Raw genomic sequence first — 21,959 nt, forward strand, 5'->3', positions numbered from 1 at the left:
AGGTTCAACATTCATCTTCACAATAGGCTGTGATGGGAATGCTTTACTTTTTACAAATGTTAGTAGTTTGCTTTTGTCAATGCAGCAAATTAAGAGATAATTGATTTATTAATTTTTATAAAGTTTTGCAATCTTTATTTAATAAATTATTCTGTGATATAATATCATATTTTTATTGCATAATAGTTTTTTTTATGCCGAAGTATAATCTAAATTTAATAAAAACCTATTCCAAGATAATGTGAACATTTATCAAATGCTAAATTTTCTGTTTTGTTAATCCTTTAGCCATAATATTAATCTTCCTATTTAAAGTTCAAAAATTAGCTAAAAATTTCTACTTTAAATAATACTTTATAAATTAATACATTTCACCACATGAAATAGTATATAAATTGAAATATTGCACACAAAATAGTCTTAATTGTTTTTTTAATTAATTTGTTCAATTTTTTTTTTAATATTGTGTTTGTTCTCTCTATGTTCTATCTTAAGCTTTATGTTTGTGTTGTTCATATTATTTCTGAACTAGTTAAAGGTATTGTAGGCTAAAAAATGCTGTCTGCAGATAGAATTTTTAACAATAATAAATTTCATAATTTGTAAAATCTAACCAAAATCAGTGGATAAACACAATCTTCCTGCATTCTCCCTCCTCTACCTTCCTGGTTTAACTTGGCATTTGCAGTAACTCAATTCTCTATTTTACTCTTTCAAAGAATACTTTATGCTCATTGAGCAATTAGACAACCCTTAGCTGCAAGTTAAAGTATTTAAAGCTATTTTAATTGCATTGTTCCTTTGCATTTTTATTTTATATTGGGTAATACCGGTTCTATTTACTTACAGCTTATGCATAGTTAATGAAACTTATTAAATCTTAAATTCTTAATTTTTATTTGAAATTTTCTCTTTTTGTTCATTCCAATTAACAGTAACGTAACCAATTTTTCATTTTTGTGGTACATTGATAAAATTGACTTTTTTTATGCATAATTGCAATTTTTCTACTTATTTTATACTGAATATCAATGAGTTAAAATATACTTTCTTTTTAATATCAATAATTTCATAAAGCAGGTCTTTTTAAAACTTATTTAAAATAAAAAATATTATTTTGTAGAATTATTTGAGTGACGAGCTAAAATCTAAAGTGGACGCAGCTGATAAACATTCATTGGAGCTTATCTATATTCATCCAACCCCTGAAGTGCACCTTTCCAACATTTCATTTACTTTTTATGCTTTTGACAACACTTTAAATGGTAAGTATAATGACAATATGTGGTAAAATAATGAATATTTTTGAAAACCTTTCGTTTCAGAAATAAGAATTTTGTTAGTCTTAAGAAGGCATGGAATTTCAGTTCTAAAGATGATAGCAAGACTAAATTGTTTGCTTGCCACTATTTTGCCTTTATGAAAAGAAAATTTTTTCAAATGTTAATGGAACTGTAAGACCTTTATGGCGACCAAAATCATAATGAAAAGAATGTAAAAACTATAGAATAAATGTAATAATAATTATATTAAATCAAAAGGAGTTTGTCTTAAGTTTTCAATATTTCCGAATACTATGCCAACATTTCTGTGCTTTGAGGAACTATAATTAGGGCTGCAAGTTTGTTGCGGGAAAAAAGATCCAAAATTCATGGGAAATTTTGAAAATTACGCAGATTCTAAACATAAAAAAATTTACTATATAATTGATGCAAAAGACAGAAATTCGTAACATAAGAAAATTCTAATTATAAAAAAATTTACTATATAAATGATGCAAATAATGAAAAAGCTTAAAAAATACACAACAAAAGTATTTCTTTTAATTTCAAGCAATGTTAATATTTTTATTTAAATGAACAGAATTTTGGTACAAAGTATTGTACATTGTCAGATTATTCTCATTTATGCTTTGTCTTTCATCATTTGGTACATTTGTATACTTAGAAAACGATCTTTCTGTGTCCATGCTGTTTTTAGGCACTGACAAACATCGAATGACCCCTTTTATAGAGCGTTTGGTCTTTGATTTCCAAAACTCGGTCAATTTTCCTTCATCAGCACGCAATTCCTTGACCGTTGTTTTGTAAGAAGTAGTTGCTGTGAAAACTCAAACATTCTACATTCAAACTACTAGTTACAAAAGCCTTATTTCCCTCTAAGAAACTGATCCCCATTTAAGAAATCACAAAAAGCCGCCAGGAAAATTGTCTGGATATGTAGAAAGGCAGTAGAAATTTAATTGCCCAGTGGAATATCCTGTATTACAATTTTTCTGTCAAAGATTTGATTTATAACATTTTCCTTCTTTTATGATTCCAATTTCTTTCGTACTCTTACTGACTTCAGTAAAGTATTCCTATCAGTCTATTACCCTTTCTAAGTGTAAAAAAACAACCTCACTTGACAAGATTGTGATTATCTTGTATCTCTAAACTATTTTCTTGTCATTTTGCTATTGATTCACTCCCCTAAATATCTGATAAATTTTACATGTTCAATTTAAGGCTTCAAGAAAGTAAAAAATTCTGTTAAATAAAAATAATAATTAAAAATGAAAAAAAAAAATTCGCTCAGATCAAAACATATTGAGAAATTCGCGGATTTTAGAAAAAAAAGAGGACAATTTCGCAGAAATTTACACTGAGATAGACCTGCAGCCCTAAGTATAATCTAAGGGTACATAGTTTAATTTATATATTTGATCGTCAATGGCATGTAGGCAAGTGAAAGTTTCGCTCCCTGATATTAATAAATAAGGTCTTTTGTAATTATAATATAAATTTTATACAAACCAATTTTAAATTTTGGAAATCCTTCTAAAAATTCTAAATAAGTGTTGTTATCCAGATGTCAAATTTTAAGAATCATTTAAAAAAAAATTTAAAGAAAATTTTTTTGCACATTATACATTTTAAGCTAATATTTTTTTCCACTGTTCAATGAGATCAACAAAAGCCAGCTTAATTTGCCTTTGTGCATCTTAATTAAAATAAATTGGCGGGGAAAGACTTTATTCCTTTCTTTGATCTTGAAACACAATACTGTGGTCTGAATTCCAAAAAGTTTTTGGAACACATTCTATATCTGGTAAAGTTTCTTTTCTCACCTTCCTTGTCACATTATTACATAAGCATACTAACGGTTCAGGAACAAGATTTTTATATATTGAATTTCAAATATATTTTTTATTGACATTTATGACCATAACACTAATAATGATTACGCATGTCTATTTATTTATTAATATCCTCTGCAGAGGATCAAAATTGTGATGGCTTGTCTTCGGATCATCCTCAGGGATGTTTCCCAGACCGTCGCCAATAGCCCATTGTGCTTCTCTAGTGCAACGTAAATTAACAACAACAACATAGGTCTATTTATTTCAATGAAAAACATGTAGAAATAAATAATATACTATTTTATCTCATGATTTTATTGTAATCATAATGTGTACTGAATGTCATATTTTTTCTCCCCTTGTCACATTTTCAGAACCCCTCCCTCTCCTTCAAGTGTGAAATTTGTGGACAGTCCCTTACATAGAGACCAAATTATTATTTTTTTTCACTATAAAAAATTCTCTCCATCCTGTAGTTTTTTCAAAAACGTGACAGTTGATTTGTGTTTTGTCAGTAAAATAATATTTTTACCATATCTCATTAATATTTATAACAGTGTTCTTTTTTTATTTTATGATTGAAAATAAATGCCTTTACAAAAAGAAATAAATATATTTTTCTTCTATCAGAAACACTGCCTGCCTACTTTTTGCTCTCTTCATTAAGAACCAAGTCAGAAGAGTTATTGTCTTTAGTAAGTGATAATACTATTAGAAATATTTTCATTTAATATTTTTTTAGTATTTTTGGTGTTGTTGAAAATTTTGAATTGCAAATTTGAATAATCACTTTTCAATGTGTCCAATTTGCACAGATTGCATTGTAAGCAGGGTTCTTGCTGTCCTAAAATGTCTTAAAAAAGTGCTAAAATTTTTTCCCAACTTTTTTAGGGCCTAAAAAGTGCTAAAATTTCTTCTGAGTGCTAAAAAAGTGCTAAATATTTTTTATTTTGGCGCCTTGAAAAATTTTTTGAGCGGTCGGATTCTTTAAATCGGTTTCCCTAAATCCTTAAATTCTGTTGCCTTCGGCTCTTCTGCTGCCTCCATCTTTTTAGAAGATTCTTGGGCTTTGGGGAAAGAAGTTCTTTCTTCTGAGATTTTATGGGCTTTAAAAGTTGTAGAAAGCTACTACTCCTACAATTCTTCCAAAGACACTGGAAAATTATTTAGTACAATGTTTCCAGACAGTTCAATAGCACGTCATTTCGTCTGCAATGAATCTAAGTGTGCATATCTCTGTCATTTTGGACTTGCACCTCATTTTAGCATGCTACTTCTGAAGTGCATTGATAATGCCAAGTTTTATTCATTGCTTTTTGATGAGTCTTTGAACAAAGCGACACAGCAGAAGCAGTTGGATATACATATCCACTTTTGGAACCCAGATAAGAACATTGTAGAGACGCGATACTTAACATCAGCTTTTCTGGGCCATTCTGCAGCAGATGACCTTTTACCCTGCTTTTATTCATCAGTCAAAAATGTAGACCTGAAGAAATTATTGCAGATTTCTATGGACGGTCCTGCTGTCAATTGGAAGTTTTATAATAATATTTGAGAAGATTTGTTAAAAGAACATGGTGTTCAATGCAATGCAATAGGAAGTTGTGGGCTTCATATTTTAAATAATGCATTCTACAAAGGTGAATCTGAAACAGAATGGCTCATTGGTTCCATCCTGAGATTGGTTCCATCCTTTTTAAAGATTCACCCACAAGAAAAGAAGATTTTATTAATCAATCAACTGAGAACAAATTTCCTCTAAGATTTTGTGACCACCGTTGGCTGGAAAATGCACCTGCAGCTGAAAGAGCAATATTGCTTTGGAATGATCTGTAATCTTATGTGAAAAATGTTGACAAGTTTAGAAAAGTGAAATGTAAATCCTTTTAAACTTTACAAGAAGCAATAAAAGACAAATTAATTCTTGTTAAGCTGAACTTTTTCTTAAATGTGTCGGAGCTAGTTTCACCATTTTTGAAACTGTATCAAGCAGATCGGCCACTTTTACCATTTTTTGCTGCGGATATCCAGGATTTGGTATGACATAGTGTGCAATTATATAACATTCGGGAAGCAGCAAACTTAAATTCTCTGGAGAAACTGTGCCATTTTAATTTTTGTGATGAAAAGAATTATGTCTCTCTGACAAAAATCAGTGTAGGTTTCAAAGGTGACCAAATTTTAAAGCAGCTGTTGGCCTCAAACGTTATTTCTGACCGAGATCATATGAATATAAAGAAAGATTGCAGAAAGTTTATCACCAAAATGTTAGAAACTTTACTGGAGAAATGTCCAATAAACTATTCTGTTGCAAGAAATGTTGCTTGCATCAATCCAAAATTAATGTCAGAAAACAAAAGCAAGTGTGTTCTAAAAATGAGAAACATATTAAATTACTTAAGTCAAAAAAAGAAAATTGAGGAAAAATATTGTGACAAAATTAAGCTGCAATTTGCATCATGTATAGATTAATTATGTAATTTTTACTTCATGAATCGTTAAACACTTTATTTGTACATTTTTAATATCATGTATAGATTAAGTATGTTATTTTTACTTTACATCAAGTGCTAATTTTTTTTTCTTAGTCCTAAAAAAGTCCTAATTTTTTTTTGAAATAATTGAGCAAGAACCCTGGTAAGTCAAGTTTGTTTCTTGATGTCTTTCAAAATTCTGCCTTATTTTAAAAAACCAAATTTTTATTATGGTATTTTGATGCGTGAATTTCGAATTTATGTATCTATATTATTTGGTAAATCAATCATTAATGATAAAAGGGAAAATTTTTTAGAAAAAGTATTTTTTTGAATGGATTCTACCAATTAATTAAAAGTGTTTAATTTTGCCTCCAACGGGACTAAATGAATCGTGGTATATGACAAGTCGTTTAAAAAAATTTTAGTCTTATTATTGAAAATATTTTGTTCTTATCTAAGCCACTATTTTTCAGTTTTTGGCAACTATTTTGTTCATTTTTTTCTGTGGCAAACCTGTAGATGCAATCTGAGAAATACGGTCCACATAATTTGGCCACGAAAGCAATTCATAGTTTGAACCCCTTAATGTTAATTTTACATTTTGTGTATTTTGCCATATCTCGAGAACTTTTTAAGCGAAATGAAAAATTGCACACTATTATAAAATTCGTTATCCAAAGATACTTCGATGTAAAAATAAATTTTTAGTAAATATTTTTAATTTAATAGTTTTGTTTGAGTCATGATTTATTTATTTATTTTTTTTTTTTAAATTTAGGAAAATTAGGCATCAAATTCAGACTTACCATGGTTTTACAATATATGCCATGAATTCATTACAGAATCTGTCATGTCCCACGAAAGTTTTTAATTGTTGCTAATGCACTAGTTATTAACTCTGTTGAATGCAGAAAATTACTTATGTAGACATTTATAAAAAAATTTCTGTGCATTTTTTTAAAAATATATATTCTAAGAAGTAAAAAAAAATAGCATGTACCCCCTTAAAAATTTCTTTCACGCTATGCCTATGATTATGTTACAATTTTAAGTGGTAGTTTTTAACTTGACATGACTAGCTTAAATAAACATGCTTTTATGACTATAAATAATCATGCTTTTATTTTTATACCTTCAAAGTCATTTCTCGAATTTGTCTGATGTATATTATTGCAATTATGTATATTATTCCAACTTAATATAGTAATTTTATACTTCTAATTTACACTTGCTAAAATTAAAGCATGCTTTTATTTATTTTTTCTTTCAATCTTCAAAATAATTTCAATAATTTGTTTGAAAATTTATATTATTCTGGTATATATAAAATGTGTGTTTTTATTCCAACGTTATGTGGTTGTTTTTAACTTTATACTTCTAATTTACTCTCGCTTTAAAATTAAAGCATATTTTTATTTTAATTTTCAATGGTTTGTCTAAAAATGTATATTATTTTGTAGGTGAATGCTAATGCGACATATTTCTACCATGGACTTCTACCAGAGAAATATGATTTCCTAACAGTAATCATAGAAAAGTATGGTACTATAGTTGCTGCTACCTGTTTGGCTGCTCTTGTGTTGATTATTCTTTTAGTTTGTGTTGTGATATACTACAGAAGAAAAACACGTTATTCCGCCCATAATTTAACTAATGTGAGTATTTCATTGAAAAGGCTAGCATATATTTGAAAACAATGAAGGCTTTTCCATAGTTTTATTTCCAGAAAATTTTGAAATATGAAAAAAGTGTAAATACTTATTTCAAATCTTATGAATAAGGAGGTATATTTTTTCTTAGTGACACAAATCGAATGAAATAGTTTATAATGAATAACAGTATTTTTGCATATTATGCAGGAAAAGTTGAAAAAGTTAACATTACATACCCTCCTATACTAATGTCTTACACCTATACTTCTGTCAAGGATGCACAACCTAAAGTCCAACTTGGTGCCTGAACTGTTTAAAATATAAGTAAAAGTATCAAAGAAAATAAAAAATTTTTTTTTGCAGCTATGCTCCGAAACAGAAAGCTACTTATTTAGTTAGCTTTATTTAAAATAGTATTAGAATGTATCCATTTCTCATTATTATAGTTGTTTTCAAACATTGTGTTCAGAGTTGGTTGAGAAATGTAATTACTTATGAATTTATACAAATAAACTAAAAGAGAAGAAAATTTTGCAAGTGGATAGGATAAATAAATATTTCAAAATTCTATCAACAAACAGTTATCACATTTATCTGATACTGTTTTAGTAACTAATTTTATTTTTCTGAATAATAGTGAAAATTAACATTTTTGGGATAAATGTAAATTTAAACCTTTTTCGTTGTATGCCTATAAATTTACCATAATTTGCTTTCTAATCTGATTAGTATATTTCTTTAAATTCATTATTTTAATTATCTGCACACGAGAAGAAAAAAATTAATTGCACATGTAACTCAGTCATATTGCTTTCAAACAGAATTTTAAATATTGACAGCATTTTTGTTATTACAGCATTATGTTAATGTTGGACACCCAACACTTTACTTTGCAATTTTTGTGGCCCATTGCTTGAAAATGGCTGTGCATCCCTGATTTATGTAGTTAGAAAATATTTAATAATTTATTAATATTTTGATAAGTTAGAACCATCTCATCTAACACTTCATTTCTAATAATTTGAGCAGATATATAAACAGTCAAAGAGACAAATAATCATGTTCCTAAGTTCTGGAAATGTTTTTTATAAAAATCCTTAGTTATCAAAATGTCTACCTTAGTTCACTACTGCTAGGGAAGTTTTTCCACAAAAACTTCATATGTTAAAAGGTTTAACGTTATGTGAGAACCAGGGTTGGCAAGCTTTTGACACATAACGGTTTTTACCGTCATGTCAAAAACCCATAGTTTTGGTAAAACTGTATTTTTATTTGAGTTTTTAACTGTTTATAATTTAAAATTAATTCATTTTCGGGCAATAAAATTAGAAAAAAAAGTTGTTAAAAGATATTTAAGAACAGATTCTTGCATTTTCCCAACATGATTACATTGAAACATACAATTTGAAGTAAAATATTAGGATATGTACTAAACAAAATTTTCAACATTTCCAAGCATCATTTTGTTTGGCATATTACATTACTGAAGAATGTCAAGATTGATTACTTTCATTCATAAAATCTTGCTTTGAGAAACACATGTACATATAAAAAGAAAGCCTCATAAAATAAACTTTTCCTATCAATTTTGCTTTCAATATTTTACACAGAAATGAGACATGAAAAAGCCTGGGAAATCCTTTTAGAGTTTTCTTGCAACATTGCAATAGCCTTTTGTTATCATTATCCTCAATGACAGGCTTCCTTGGAACTAGACTGGTAGTCATTTACAGCATTCATTTATAAAGGCAATTATGTGAAAATAATATATTGTCCGCTATATGCCATAAATGAAAGAAAACAGTAGGTTTTTGACGTTTTTACCGGTAAAAACATGGTTTTTACCACTGTCATGTCAAAAACCAGTTTTTGATGGAAAAAACCCAATCCTGGTTAGAACCAATCACAGTGGCTATTTTACTGTCACAATTTTGGCTTATTTATTCAAAAAGTTCGTTTACAAGCTTTGTGGATTATCCATTTTTTGGCTCTAGCTTATACATATAAAAAATTAGATTGTAGGAGGGGGAAAAAACTTGCTTTTACTATACTTTATTAGACTGGGCAGAAACAAGTTTTTAAAGAAGAACAAAATTACCTTAAAAAGACATTGATACAGGAAAGAACATAATGATTCTTAAAATTTATAATGGTGAATAATCTTCTTTTCTTATAAGCATAATAATAATTTTTTTAAGTCAACAATCTAATGTTTATCTTATGTTTAATCTAAAATGGAAGAAAAATGCCTCAGAGCAATTATTGCTTACAGATTCAAATTTGTATGCAACCTTATCTTTGTGGGGGAAATAAAGTATAATTACAGAATTGCCCCAAAAATATTTTAATTTAAAAAAAAAATGAAGATGAATTTTGAAAAAGTGAATTTGAAAGTGATTAAACAAGAATTTAAGTTTAAAAAAGCGAATAAATATGTATTATCAATAATTTGACAACAATAATTTATATGTTGCGTAAAATTAATTTCTTTAATGGTGAACATTTCCTTATGAAATATAACAGTTTATTGTCAGCATATGACTTTTTTGTCAAATTGCTGCATAAAAGAGTTCAGTTTTTGTGAAGATAAGATTCTTGAACTTATCCTTGTGAACATATTCATTTTCCCAGAAGGATTTTATTGAAAGTTTCTTCATAAAATACTCTCAAGTTAAAATGAACCTGTATTGATTCCTGAATGTCTATTAAGCGCAAGTAATATAGGATTTCAAATAAAACTAAAAAATTATCATAACTTTGAAATATAAATAATATTCAACCAAATTATTTAACAATTAAAATTCTAAAAATATGTATTTTGCTTGGTTTATTTACAATAATTTTTGGCATTTAAATATTCATAACATAATGCTGAGGTAATTTTCTTACTCAAAACATATTATTCTACAGCTAAGCAAAATTTACAGTTTATGATAAAATCCTGATCTTTCTTTGCTATTGGGAGGTATGACAATCATGGATAATCCACAAAATGGTCAGAAGGAAGTTACAACAGTTTTTTTAATTTTGATTCTTTGTATATACCATGAAAACGTAGTGTTAAACTGTTAACTCTGTGTCCACCTGTTCTATTATTCAGTATTTAATTACATATAAGTTTAAAAGAAAATTACAAATCATAAGAAAATTGTACTAGACCTCAATTTTCTATTGATTTGTAATTTTACTACAGTAGCCTAGTATTTTTTTGAACCTAATAAATTCAAATATAGTACTATATTGTGGTACTAAATTCAAATGATTTATAAGATGATAATTAAATATGTAAGTTGGCTACAAACTCTTTTTTTTTCTTAAATAAATGAATTTTTGAAGTATAATGCATAGAATGCAAATAATTCATACAATTAGAATTATTTACTAAAGATATCATTTTATTTATTTTGTGTCCTCTCCAATTGCGAAATGGAATTTCTTTCATAATTTTAATGCTTTTTTATAAATAAGAGCTGTATGTTGTGCACACATTGATCTGTGCTAGATAGTTTAACAACGGAGCTTATTTTATTTTAAAAATGACTTAATGAAAGCAAATTTTATAAGAACTGATAAAAGTTATTATTTTCATAGACTAAATTGCACAGAAATATGCAAGAAGCGATGGGATTGGATTTGAATCCTGCTGTTGTTATATTACAAGATGAATTAAAAGAAAAAGTTATGAATGGAAATAAAGTGTGTAGTTTGGATGATAATGAGGGGTGGTTGGTACCCTTCACTGATGTGCCCCTGGGAGAAGACAAAGATGCACCACGTGTCCAAGATACAAAGCTATAAATTAAAATTCCATTTTTGTTTGTATATGATGCCAAAGTTACTGTATCTTGAATGAACTGTTGCATGCAATGTAAAAAAAGGACATGTTTTAATAATTAGTTGTTTTAAATTGCTTTTTCCCCCCACATAAATGTAATTTTTTTTTTTTAAGTTTCAATATGAATAGCCATTAAGTAGTAATGTATGTATATGTATATTCAGAAAACTGGAGCCATTTCGTTTAGAAACATTGTATGTCCAATAATGGCTAGTGAGAATTTTTGTCCTTTTATTTTATGTAAAAATGTTAGAATGTAATCACAACTGTAAATATTGAATGTGTGTAAGTGCCTTTTTTTGTCACATCTAATAAAATGTTTTTTTAATGTATGCTTGCTTATATTTGTAGTGAGACTTTTTTTAAAATTAAACTATCAAAATTATTTATCAGTACACTTAATTGGCTTACTTCTACACACATACTTTTTAAATTCTTAAATTTCAAAATTAATTGTCAGAAAAATGATTTCAGCAAGTTTTAGGGGCTGGTAAAATTTTCAGATTTCTAAAGTATTAGACTTTCAATATAATAAAATTGTGGCATAAATTTTGAATTCAAAGATCAAATTTTAACATTGGTGTGAGTAGGAAATTCCGCAGCAGTTAGTCATTTTGATCAACCCACGTTCAAATTACAGTCCACTGTATCAACGAGGATGAAAGTAACAGAACAGAAAAAAAAAGGTACAGTGAAACGTTTCGAGTGACCATCCTCTATTCTGTGAATAAATTAATAAGAGTGATAATCTAAAGAACTATCGTCATTAGATTTTCAAAATAATCACATCCTGTATTAATAAAAAACCCCATTAAAAACAACTGTTTGTTCAAACAATTTTTTAAACATAATTTAGAAGCTTGAAGTTTTTTTGCCTTATTCTCCTTCTACCTTATGAAAATTTTGTTGAATTGGTTTTTACCCCAAAAATAAGAACATACCACCAACTTTGTTTGTAATGTGACTCGATCACTTCAGTGCACTGCTTTTATGTTTGAATCAGTTGTTTAAGACATGTTTAAAGCTCTAGCTTACAGGAATTGCTACTGAATCAATTGTAATGTACAGTATCCTATCTGGTCATTATCCCATTTTAGCCACACTGTAATTCAGTTGTTGTGTCTTGCACTTGTTGCCTGTACATTTTAATGCTAGGTAAATAAAAAAAAAAAGAACAAGAAAGCTGTATATTGGTTGTTTACAAAGGGTTGTCTTGTCTCTCTCAGAGGCATAGCTTTGTTAAGTTAATGAAATAACAAGTCTGTGCCTTTAAAAACACTCTCTTTATACAAGCTCCATTGTATTTTTGCATTTTAATATTTTTTTCTTGATAATACAATGAATGAGAAATGATGAAATTATTTCAAATGAAATTGGGTAATGATAGAATAATACTGTTTCTTTAAAAATTTGTTCATCAAATACACCAGTAAAAAAACAATTACAAATATATATTTTATTGTCACATAACAAGGCAAAATAATGAAAAAAAAAAGATTTATTCAGCTTACATTTAGATTGTATTAATATGCATACAATAAATTTGAAAATAAAATCACAATCCAATTATTTACCTTCAAGGATAAATTAACCAATTATGACAAGATACAAATATACCCACATATAACCTTTAATTTTAAGGATGTAACGAATTGTACAGATACAGTAGCTGATGATATTACAGGCACATTAACTTTTTAAAATAGACTTATTTGCAATTTTTCAGTAAACCTGTGATTCCTTACTTCTCGGGAGAATAAGAGTACAGTCTTTATACAATAAAAGTAAAGCAAATTAAACTTGTTAAAATAATAACATTAGAGCAATATCTACAAGAGCAAAATGTAAATTGTCAGCAAGAGGAATTTTTACATATATTTTTTCTCTAAGAAGAATATATAATATTTCCTGTGAAGGTGTAGGATTAAACTAAGTGCTTTACATTTCATGGACGTCATCATGCTTCAAATTTACATTAGTAAATTTATAAAGGCCCTATTTAAAAAAATATATATATTAGCTTTTATTTTAGTTTTCTAATAAATGAAAGCATAATAGTCATACATTGCAAGTTAATTAATTAACATAATTTTTAGTTTGCTTAATTTGTTATCTAGAGGGAGTATTCTACGGTTTTTCTTTATTTCTTTTATATTCTTGTTGATTATTTTTACATAATGACCAACTATGGTTATAAAATGGACTATGGTTTTTGGTTGAAAAAACTATGGTTTTTGGAGCGGAAAAAAACAGCAGCTATGAAAATTTAAATAGTATGTTCACACACTAAACTCCTTCCCTCCCCCCAAAAATGCAATTGGCAGATATTGCAACTAGACGACATATTTGATACTCATTTTATTTATTAGAAAATTATTTTATTAAAGCTTGAAATTTACCATATTATTTTTTAAAAAGGAACTGATGTTCAATTATTGCAATTTTAAATTTATTGTATTTGTATTAAACCATACGTTTTTTGATTTTACAATATATTTACACACTTTTGAAAGACAGCATTACTTACTACAAATAAATATTTTAGGATTAGCTAATTTTAAAATTTAACATCACCAAACCTAATTTTATTAACACACAAATTTTTAAACAAAATAAATTTTTAGCAATAGAGAGCCAAACAGAGACATTATCACGATCAACTTTTCACAGTTACACAAACAGCTGGATAATTTTTAAGAGCATTATTAATTGATATTTCATTATTCAACTTAAGATGAAATATTCGGTTTTTCAATAAAATTTGCTCAAAATATTCTAAAATTCAAGAAATTGCAGCATGTTTTTTCTCTATTGTGTATAAGAGTTAACATATTGTGCTTAAATAATTAATGCATTGATATATGCAGGAATGTGATTCTTCGCAGAATTGCATAAATTCATGAACTTCTGGGAATCAATAATTCATATTCCGTCAAAATTTCCTCAGAGTTCCACTAATCCAACATTTAAATTTCATTACTCATGCAAAATCTCGTTCACAAGCTATTTATATCACACTTACCAGCAACCTCTTTAGAAGAGCGTCTGATTTCTGAGATTTAGTTGTAAATACAGGTAGTTTTATCACTGTGGATTTCACAAATTTTGAATTTCTTTTGTATGTTGATGAGAAAAATTTTATTAGATAAAAATTTTTTCCCGCTTTAAATTTAATTTACCTTCAATATACAAAAAGAATTAAGTATTAAAAAATAAAACTTACACATCGAAAAAAAAATGCTAGAGGATTCCTTCTTCCAAAAATCACATGACTGTATAAACATGAAAGATGTTTTTAAAAACATAAAAGATACACTGTTTTTAAAAACATAATAAGTATTACTCTTTTTTTAAAGAGCTCAAAATATTTAAAACCTTCGTAGCAACATGCTAAAAGATATTGTAATTTGGGATTGAAATAGATATAAGCTATTACAGAATTATCAAAAGAAGTTACAATAAACATTTTCAGTTGTATATTACCATGCATAATTATAAAAGATAGAACAAAAGCTGATTTAAACTAAAGTTGCATGCTTCTAAAAGAGTGAAATGAAGATAAAAAATTTTTTAGTCAATTTTTTTATAACTCGTTGAACAGCCGACACAATTTTTTTGATTTACGACTATTAATGTTCAACTCAGCAGTCTTGTAAATTTGAACCCAATCCAAAAAACGAGTTAACTCCTGGATCCAATATTGGGAGAAATTTGTCTCCGTGGAGGATTTTTTTAGATGGAACTAACTTCTATTTGTGATACATGGAGAGAAAGACCTCTGGAAATCATTATTTTTCTTTTTTAATTTTTTGCCATTCAAATGTTTTATCTTTAACTGTATATTTATCTCTTTAGTATATCATAATCTCTTTAGGATTAAATCATTTGTTTAACTATCCTTGCCATTTAACCTGCTGAAGATGAACATTTTTATTTTATTTTAAATTATGTAACCATCGCTGAAGAGCTGACCCAATTCAGTTGACCTAGGAACTCCTGGATAAAATATTGGGAGAAATTTACCTTCACGGAGGATTTTTTGATGGAACTAACCCGCTTTGAGTTACATGGAGAGAAAACCACAAAAATCTCCCACAGTTAGCCTGACAGCAAGGGGACTTTTAACTTATGATCCATCTAACACTGAGAATATATGCTGTGGTCGGTGCAAGCCGGAAACCGTTGGGATTCGTACACGGTTTACCTAATAGGTAGGTGAACCTCTATCCCAAGCCATCACGCTTCTTTTCAGTTAATTAATAAAATTCTGATAGTTACCCTCATTTTCTTTTTAGCCCTCTTGACCAAAATCATCCATAAACTGTTTTAGCTTGATTAGATCGGTCTCATTTACTGTAGGTTTAGCCTGTGACAGTGATTTTTTCATGTCCGCCTGGAACAAAATAAAATGTTATGTACATGAGTGTCTCAGTGCTTGCTTAAAACAATGAAAAGATTCATTGATTTAAGTACCTAAAAATAAAAAAATAAATTAATTTATTTTATTAAGATTTGAAGAAATGTTATAAAGAATTAACCCTTTTTATACACTTGGTCTAAAATTGCTAACTTTTTAAAACAATGTAAAGATAAGTGATAAAATTTTTCAAATGACTGCTATTAGATACCTTTTTTATATTTTGTATATATTTATAAGAATGCATTTGTAAATATTTATCGGAATGCATTAATGAGTTTCTAAGTCATATTTCAGAGCTTAAAAATCACTAATTTGTTATGAATTTATTAAACTACTTTTAGTATAGTATAACTATCATTTATTTATGTTTTATTTATATGAGATTGAATTGAGTAGGTGCAAAAGGAATAAATCAAATCATTTAATGACGATTAAATTAATAGTAACAACAATGCTTTGTTTTATAATTCTTCTCTTTTCATTGGCACGACAGTCCAGGATGGGCCTTGGCCTTCTCAACAAACCTATGCCAATACATTCTTCCCTTAGCCAAGGTTCTCCAGTTTATAATCCTTAAAACTTGTAGGTCCATTTCAAGGCAGTCTAAAAATCTTAGGTTTGGTCGTCCTTTCTTTTTCTAGTACCTGTTGGTCTGGCACTAAAAACTTTTTTGGTTGTCCTGCTATGCTCCATTCTCATAATGTGGCCTGCCCATTTAATCCTATGAATTTTGACAAATTTAATGACATCACGTTCTTTATATGCTTTGTAAAGTTCAGTGTTTGATCTTCTAAACCAGGGACCGTTTTTACTTATTCCACCAAAAATGCTTCGCAGTATTTTTCTCTCAAATCTAGTTATCATATTTTCATCTCCACGGGTCATTGTCCAGGTCTCACATGTTTGTTTTATAATATTTCTTTAAAAGAATAGCAACTGTACTAAGTTCAGACGTGCCGACCTAGCAAAATTAACATTCAGGAGTTTCCCTAACAAGAATTCAGGAGGGGTAAAAAAAGGTGCATGGTATGCAACATTTGGCACTTCTAAGGAATTTTAAGTAAAAAATTTATTAAATATAAGAATGCAAGAAATTTTACACACTAATAGAGCAATAATTGTTTAAAAATATTAAATGGAAATAAAATAATTAAACACAGATTTAGCAACACAAAACTACATTAGGTAGATACTCTTTAAATAAATACCATTTCCTTAATAAAACATTATTCAAAAACCCGACACTGTAATAAAAATACACAAAAACTTTTAAAAAATAAACAAATTGAATAAGTATTTTATTTTAAAAAACCAATTCAATACTAATGTCTGTACAATAAAGAACCAATTATCCGGGATGCTCGGGACCATCGCTATCCCGGATGTCTTAATTTCCCGGTTTCCTGGATCGACAAAAAAGTGTCGTTAATCGATGTTTTATCAAACCCAAATTACAAGGAAAAAATGTAAACACATTTTAAAGTAAGAGAAAAAAGAAAAGCACTCCTAAATCTAAAAAGGAAAAAAATTGTAGAAAAATAAAATTTAAAAGAATAAAAAAATTTGCAAGTTTAGACAAGAAAAACAAGTTTAAAAAATAATTACGATTCCTAAATCAACTAATAAACAAAACCAATGATTAAATAACGCAATATATTTCATGGGGGGGGGGGCGAAAATAAAAGGAAAACCTATTAATCTAAATTTAAACAACACTTGAAAATTATCGAACCGAAACGATAGTTAAAAAACGGCACTAGCATAAATATTAATAAGTAGAACAAGGCAAGATCAACGGACTTAAAAAAAAAAAAAAAAAAAAAAAAAAAAAAAAAAAAAAAACTAATGAAAAAATTTGGTAATACAAATAATTTTATTGAGTGCAAAATTTATCATGAAAAAGAAAAAAAAAACGTAGTGGAATCAGAAAAACGAAACTGCAATCTGCTTCATAAAATAATTGTATGCTTAAATTAATAAACAATTCTCCTTTTTTTTTTTATAAAAACGCGATTTTGAATTAAAGCAGGTGTGATTCCACATCAAGAAAAACTTGCCAATGATACCGCACTTCCAAAGAATCAGAATTTATTCAAAAGAAAAACATTTTATTTTTATTAATCGATGTCAAATAGATAAATATATTTTTCTCTTTCATCTTCTGTTCACTGATATGTATGTGCAATGCATTTTCCCCACCCCCTCGTAAATCAAACTAGCAAACGAAATCATCATGCCACTCCTTTGAGTTTAACGACCTAAAAGAGAATAAAGATCTAAAATCTTCAAGGTCGCGGAAGAAATGACGTTTCTCTGGGTAAACGGGAAAAAAAATTCTTCCCTTCCTCACATTTTCCTCTACTCAACTTCAAGGATTAGTCCAGTTTCCGCTTTTTTTTTTTTCATATCGTTTTAGTTCAAAATGGCGGGAGAACCGAGCAAATTTTTTTTCCGGATTATCTGGATACCAGATAAATGGTTCTCTACTGTATGCATGAAAAAAAGAGTTGCAGACTTAGCTCTCCGCAATTAAGTCTTGCTAAAGTCATTGGTACATGATTTGTTGAAATTGATCCATACTTCCGTTTCGACTTAAGACATCCTTGAATTTTTTTTTTTTTTTAAATATACGAAGACTAAACGAATAATTGATATCACGTTGCTAGTTTACGAGCTTGTTGCCAATCGTGGAAAAAAACGCATTAAAAACTATAAAAACAGCAAGATACAATATCAATTCCAACTATCGAGAGTACGAGTTTCCCCACTCCTGAACGGACGTCACTCGATAACGACATGTGACGTCATTGCATTCAACTCCACATGAAAGAAGAGGAAGATTTCACCCGCCCCCAGTGTAAGGGGGCGGGTGAAATAGGAGTGTTTTTAGAGGTAACGTTGAAGAGGGGGGAAAATAAAGCATGTTCAGCTACGCTTCAGGCAGATGGTAGTTTGATAAGAGGGGATGGAATTCAAGCTGAAAGAAAAACTTACCTTCGCACTCGCGGAAAAATTAGGTAATTTTGAGTTTGGCCGTCGATCGCAGTAAAATTCGGGAGTTTTTCAAATCAATTCCGGAGGGCGGGAGAATAACTCAAAATTCGGGAGACTCCCGCAAAATGCGGGAGAGTTGGCACGTCTGTAAGTTATTTAGGTTTATGAAGTGATTTCAATAAAATAGGAAAATAAAATTTTGGTACAGGTTTAAACAAAGGGAAATTTTTTGAGATAAGTAATTATAAAAAATATGAATTATTTTAGCTTTGTAAAAATTTTTTTTTTAGCACAGAGAAATATAATGATTGCGAAACAAGCATAGGGAAGTGCATTTTGTCATAAATTAAAACAAATGCAGGAATTATATGAAATGTATATAGAAAAGAGGAAAAATAAATGTAGGGGGTAAGGAGAGACATAATTGTAGTAAAATAAGACTCATTAAATATACTTGATTTATTTAACAGTTTCTTAATATATCAATTAATTTATTTGTCAATTCATATAATTGGAACAACAGTTTTATACAATTAAAAACGCGACAAAGTTTTGCCACTTCTAATAAGAAACATGACGTTTTAAAAAAAAGAAATAAAATACGTAAGTAATGAATCTTTTTCTAAACTCAGATCCTACAAAATTTAGAATCTGGAATGAAATTTGGACAACAGTATTGTCTGAAAGTTAAAAGACAGATTCCCAGGAATTGTCAGGGAAAATGAGATACAATAAAAAATGTCAGTAAATTATTAGGGGAAAACGCAATATTACCCCAAAACCGGGACTTGTCATTGCCAGAGAATTCGACTGCTGATCAGATTGCTAGATTTCACTTGTCCGTTTTTCGTAACGTGCTCTTTTGCAATAGGGGATTTTTAAAAAAAATCAACCATCCGAACCAATCATCTTCAAGATTCTGCTATTATTCTTCGTCGTTTCTGAGTTTTGTCAATTGAATGTCCGAGTTAAGGAACTTGAACCTTTTGCCTCAAGAGTATTGACAAATTAGATTATTTTTAAAAAATCTACTTTAGTTACTCAGTTTTTGTTATTCTTGATTTATAATGACAAATTGTTTTTGTTGATGTGAAATCACATCTGTGTTTGCTTTTATAAGAAAAAAGGAGATTGTTTATTAATCTAAGCAAGCAATTATTTATAAGTAATAGCAGAAGATAATTTTATGCAGCAGATTGCAGCGTTCTTTTTTTAAAAGTGATACATTTATGATTCCACTAATTTTTCAGTTTTTTTTTCACTGTTCACAAAAAATTAGTTCTTTTTGTTCATAAATTTTAAGATTATGTTTTCTTAAAATTTTTTTGTCTTAATTCAGTTGATCTTATAATATACTGTCTTGTCCGGGGATTCAATATTTATGTTTGCCTCTTTTTACTATCATTTCCATTTGGTGTTGCTTTTATTTAGATTAAAAAATTTTCCTTTTTCCTTATAATTAGGTGTGAAACATTTTTAATAATTCAGTTTGTTTTATATCAGTTAACTTGGTGATTTTAATTAATTTACAAAAATAAATAAGTGAATTTTGAATTTTTCAAACTTGTTTTACTCGTCTAAACTAGTAAAGGTTTTTATTCTTTTAAATGTTATTTTTCTACCATTTTCTTTTAAATTTAGGATACCTTTTCTTTTTTTAAATTTGTGTTACTCTTTTTCATTGTAATTTGGCTTTGATAAAACATGGATTAATTACACTTTTTTTGGTTGATAGAGGAAAAATGGGAAATTTAGACATCGGGATAGTGTTGATCCCGAGCATCATGTATAATTGGTTCTCTATTATATTTAAAAAGATAAAAGTATATCTTAGAATCTTCTTATAATATTGAAAAATTAGTGCAATATTATTTTTAGAGCTATTAAGAAAGTACAATGCAATCAAAAAACATTTATAAGTGAGGTTCACACTTAAAATGAAAAAAAGTCGAGGTAATTATTGCAAACTATTAAATTCAATATTTTAACTACACCAACAAGCAGAAACAATTCTTTAGATGTATACTATAAAATAAAAAAAAAACGCTTTTAGATTTTTAAGAAAAATAAAGAAAATTCACAGCCCTTCTTTTAAAAATATAATTAAGAACTTTAAAAGAATTCATATCAACCAAAACCTGATTTAACACTAGTTGTTTAGTAGAGCAGTCATGAAGTTGCATATTTTTTCAGTACTTTTTCTAAATAATTTTTTAATAAATTTTCAAAAACAAAAAACTTGATCTCCATAAATTATAAATTAAAATTTAGTTGCTTGTGCTATAATACAGAAATACAACAAAAATTATAGTAAAATAATTTAAAATAATAAAAAACTCCATTACCATTGTAATTTTAGGTTCCTTCAATTTATCACCAGGCACTGCAACCCAAGACATTTCTATTGCTCCAGGTGCACCTGGGGAGCAGGGTTCTAGGAGGTCATCTACTTCTACAGTTGGGTCAGTTCGAGAATAACCTCTTACCTTTGAAAACGAAAACAATTAGTAAGAAATCTATCACAATAAAATACAGTCGGACCTGTACACAACAGAGAACTCTGGGAACATAAAAATGCTTGTTAAATCTGAATACAAGGATTGAATTTCAAGAAAAGATACGGATCCAGAATGAAATTTTTTTTTACAAGTGACACTGAAACTAGAAATGATTCTGCAACCACTTAGATATTTATCTGATGATACTCAAGCCAGTTCAAAATTTTTTCTTTATCTTCTGAAAATGAGGCAATGCGCTGACAGATAAGTGAAGAAAAAATTATCAGAAATTTTTTTCTCAATGTGCAGTTTTCTTTTTTAGTATATTTAATTTTTTCTCTTCTTTTATACATATAAGATTTTTAAAAGACCGTAATTTTTATACACAAAAGTAAGATCTAAAAAATTAAAAGAGAGAAAATTAATTTTTATTTAATTATTTAATAATAAGATTGAAACACGAATTTATTGAGTGTGTTGAAAAGTGATTATTGAAATACATGATTCAAGATTTCCAGGTTGTAATATCATATTAAAAATGAATTCTATCTAATTATAGACAAATAAAAAAGGGGGCAAATGTATTACATAGGTTAAGTAATAATTCTGTTACAAATTAGAATTTTTAACAAAATTGCTACTCATTAAAATATAAGTTTTTTTCTAGCGAACAATCTTTTAAATGCTTACAATTTCAAAATTATTTTGTTAATATTACAAATTTTATATTTTTGTGTTTGGCACAGTAGTGTAGCCTTATATTAATGAATTTTTTCTTGTTGAAGCTGCATTTTTCTTTTACAAATCTGCGTAAAAAAAATCCCGCTATCGTATGTGAATGAGAACTTAAAAAAAAAAGAGGGTGCTCGGAAGTGAGGAATAAATGCCTTGTCGATGACGTAAGTAACAAACATTAAATTTGAGATAAGCGGAGCTCCAAAAAATTTTTGTCGGAATAT

General features: G+C 28.3%; 3 protein-coding genes across 5 annotated transcripts in view; 2 read left to right on the forward strand and 1 right to left on the reverse strand.

The window, feature by feature from the left end:
- LOC107456830 (uncharacterized) overlaps positions 1-11,420 on the forward strand; it is an 82,523-nt gene extending 71,103 nt beyond the window's left edge. For both annotated transcript variants that reach the window (XM_087166881.1, XM_016074793.5), the window contains exons 5-8: positions 1,124-1,265; positions 3,752-3,816; positions 7,062-7,256; positions 10,845-11,420. In XM_087166881.1, the coding sequence (XP_087023007.1) occupies positions 1,124-1,265; positions 3,752-3,816; positions 7,062-7,256; positions 10,845-11,051 (609 nt within the window). In that variant the 3' untranslated portion in view covers positions 11,052-11,420. The remainder of the gene's footprint in view (positions 1-1,123; positions 1,266-3,751; positions 3,817-7,061; positions 7,257-10,844) is intronic.
- On the forward strand, positions 4,113-5,067 carry LOC147816522 (uncharacterized; the record flags this gene model as incomplete). The annotated part of the gene is made up of 3 exons (XM_087154598.1): positions 4,113-4,678; positions 4,723-4,725; positions 4,780-5,067. Coding segments are annotated over 3 exons (750 nt in total), but the record flags the coding sequence as incomplete, so codon positions are not given.
- A 1,104-nt stretch (positions 11,421-12,524) lies between the features above and the next one.
- LOC122270320 (vacuolar protein sorting-associated protein 4) overlaps positions 12,525-21,959 on the reverse strand; it is a 123,845-nt gene continuing 114,410 nt past the window's right edge. For both annotated transcript variants that reach the window (XM_087166897.1, XM_087166895.1), the window contains exons 11-13: positions 20,848-20,988; positions 15,367-15,481; positions 12,525-13,083 (exon numbers count right to left, since the gene is read on the reverse strand). In XM_087166897.1, the coding sequence (XP_087023023.1) occupies positions 15,380-15,481; positions 20,848-20,988 (243 nt within the window). In that variant the 3' untranslated portion in view covers positions 12,525-13,083; positions 15,367-15,379. The remainder of the gene's footprint in view (positions 13,084-15,366; positions 15,482-20,847; positions 20,989-21,959) is intronic.

This window comes from Parasteatoda tepidariorum, chromosome 1 (assembly GCF_982258835.1).
Source record: "Parasteatoda tepidariorum strain Cologne lab strain chromosome 1, Ptep-v5.0, whole genome shotgun sequence".
In the NCBI taxonomy this organism is placed as follows: Eukaryota; Metazoa; Arthropoda; class Arachnida; order Araneae; family Theridiidae; genus Parasteatoda; species Parasteatoda tepidariorum.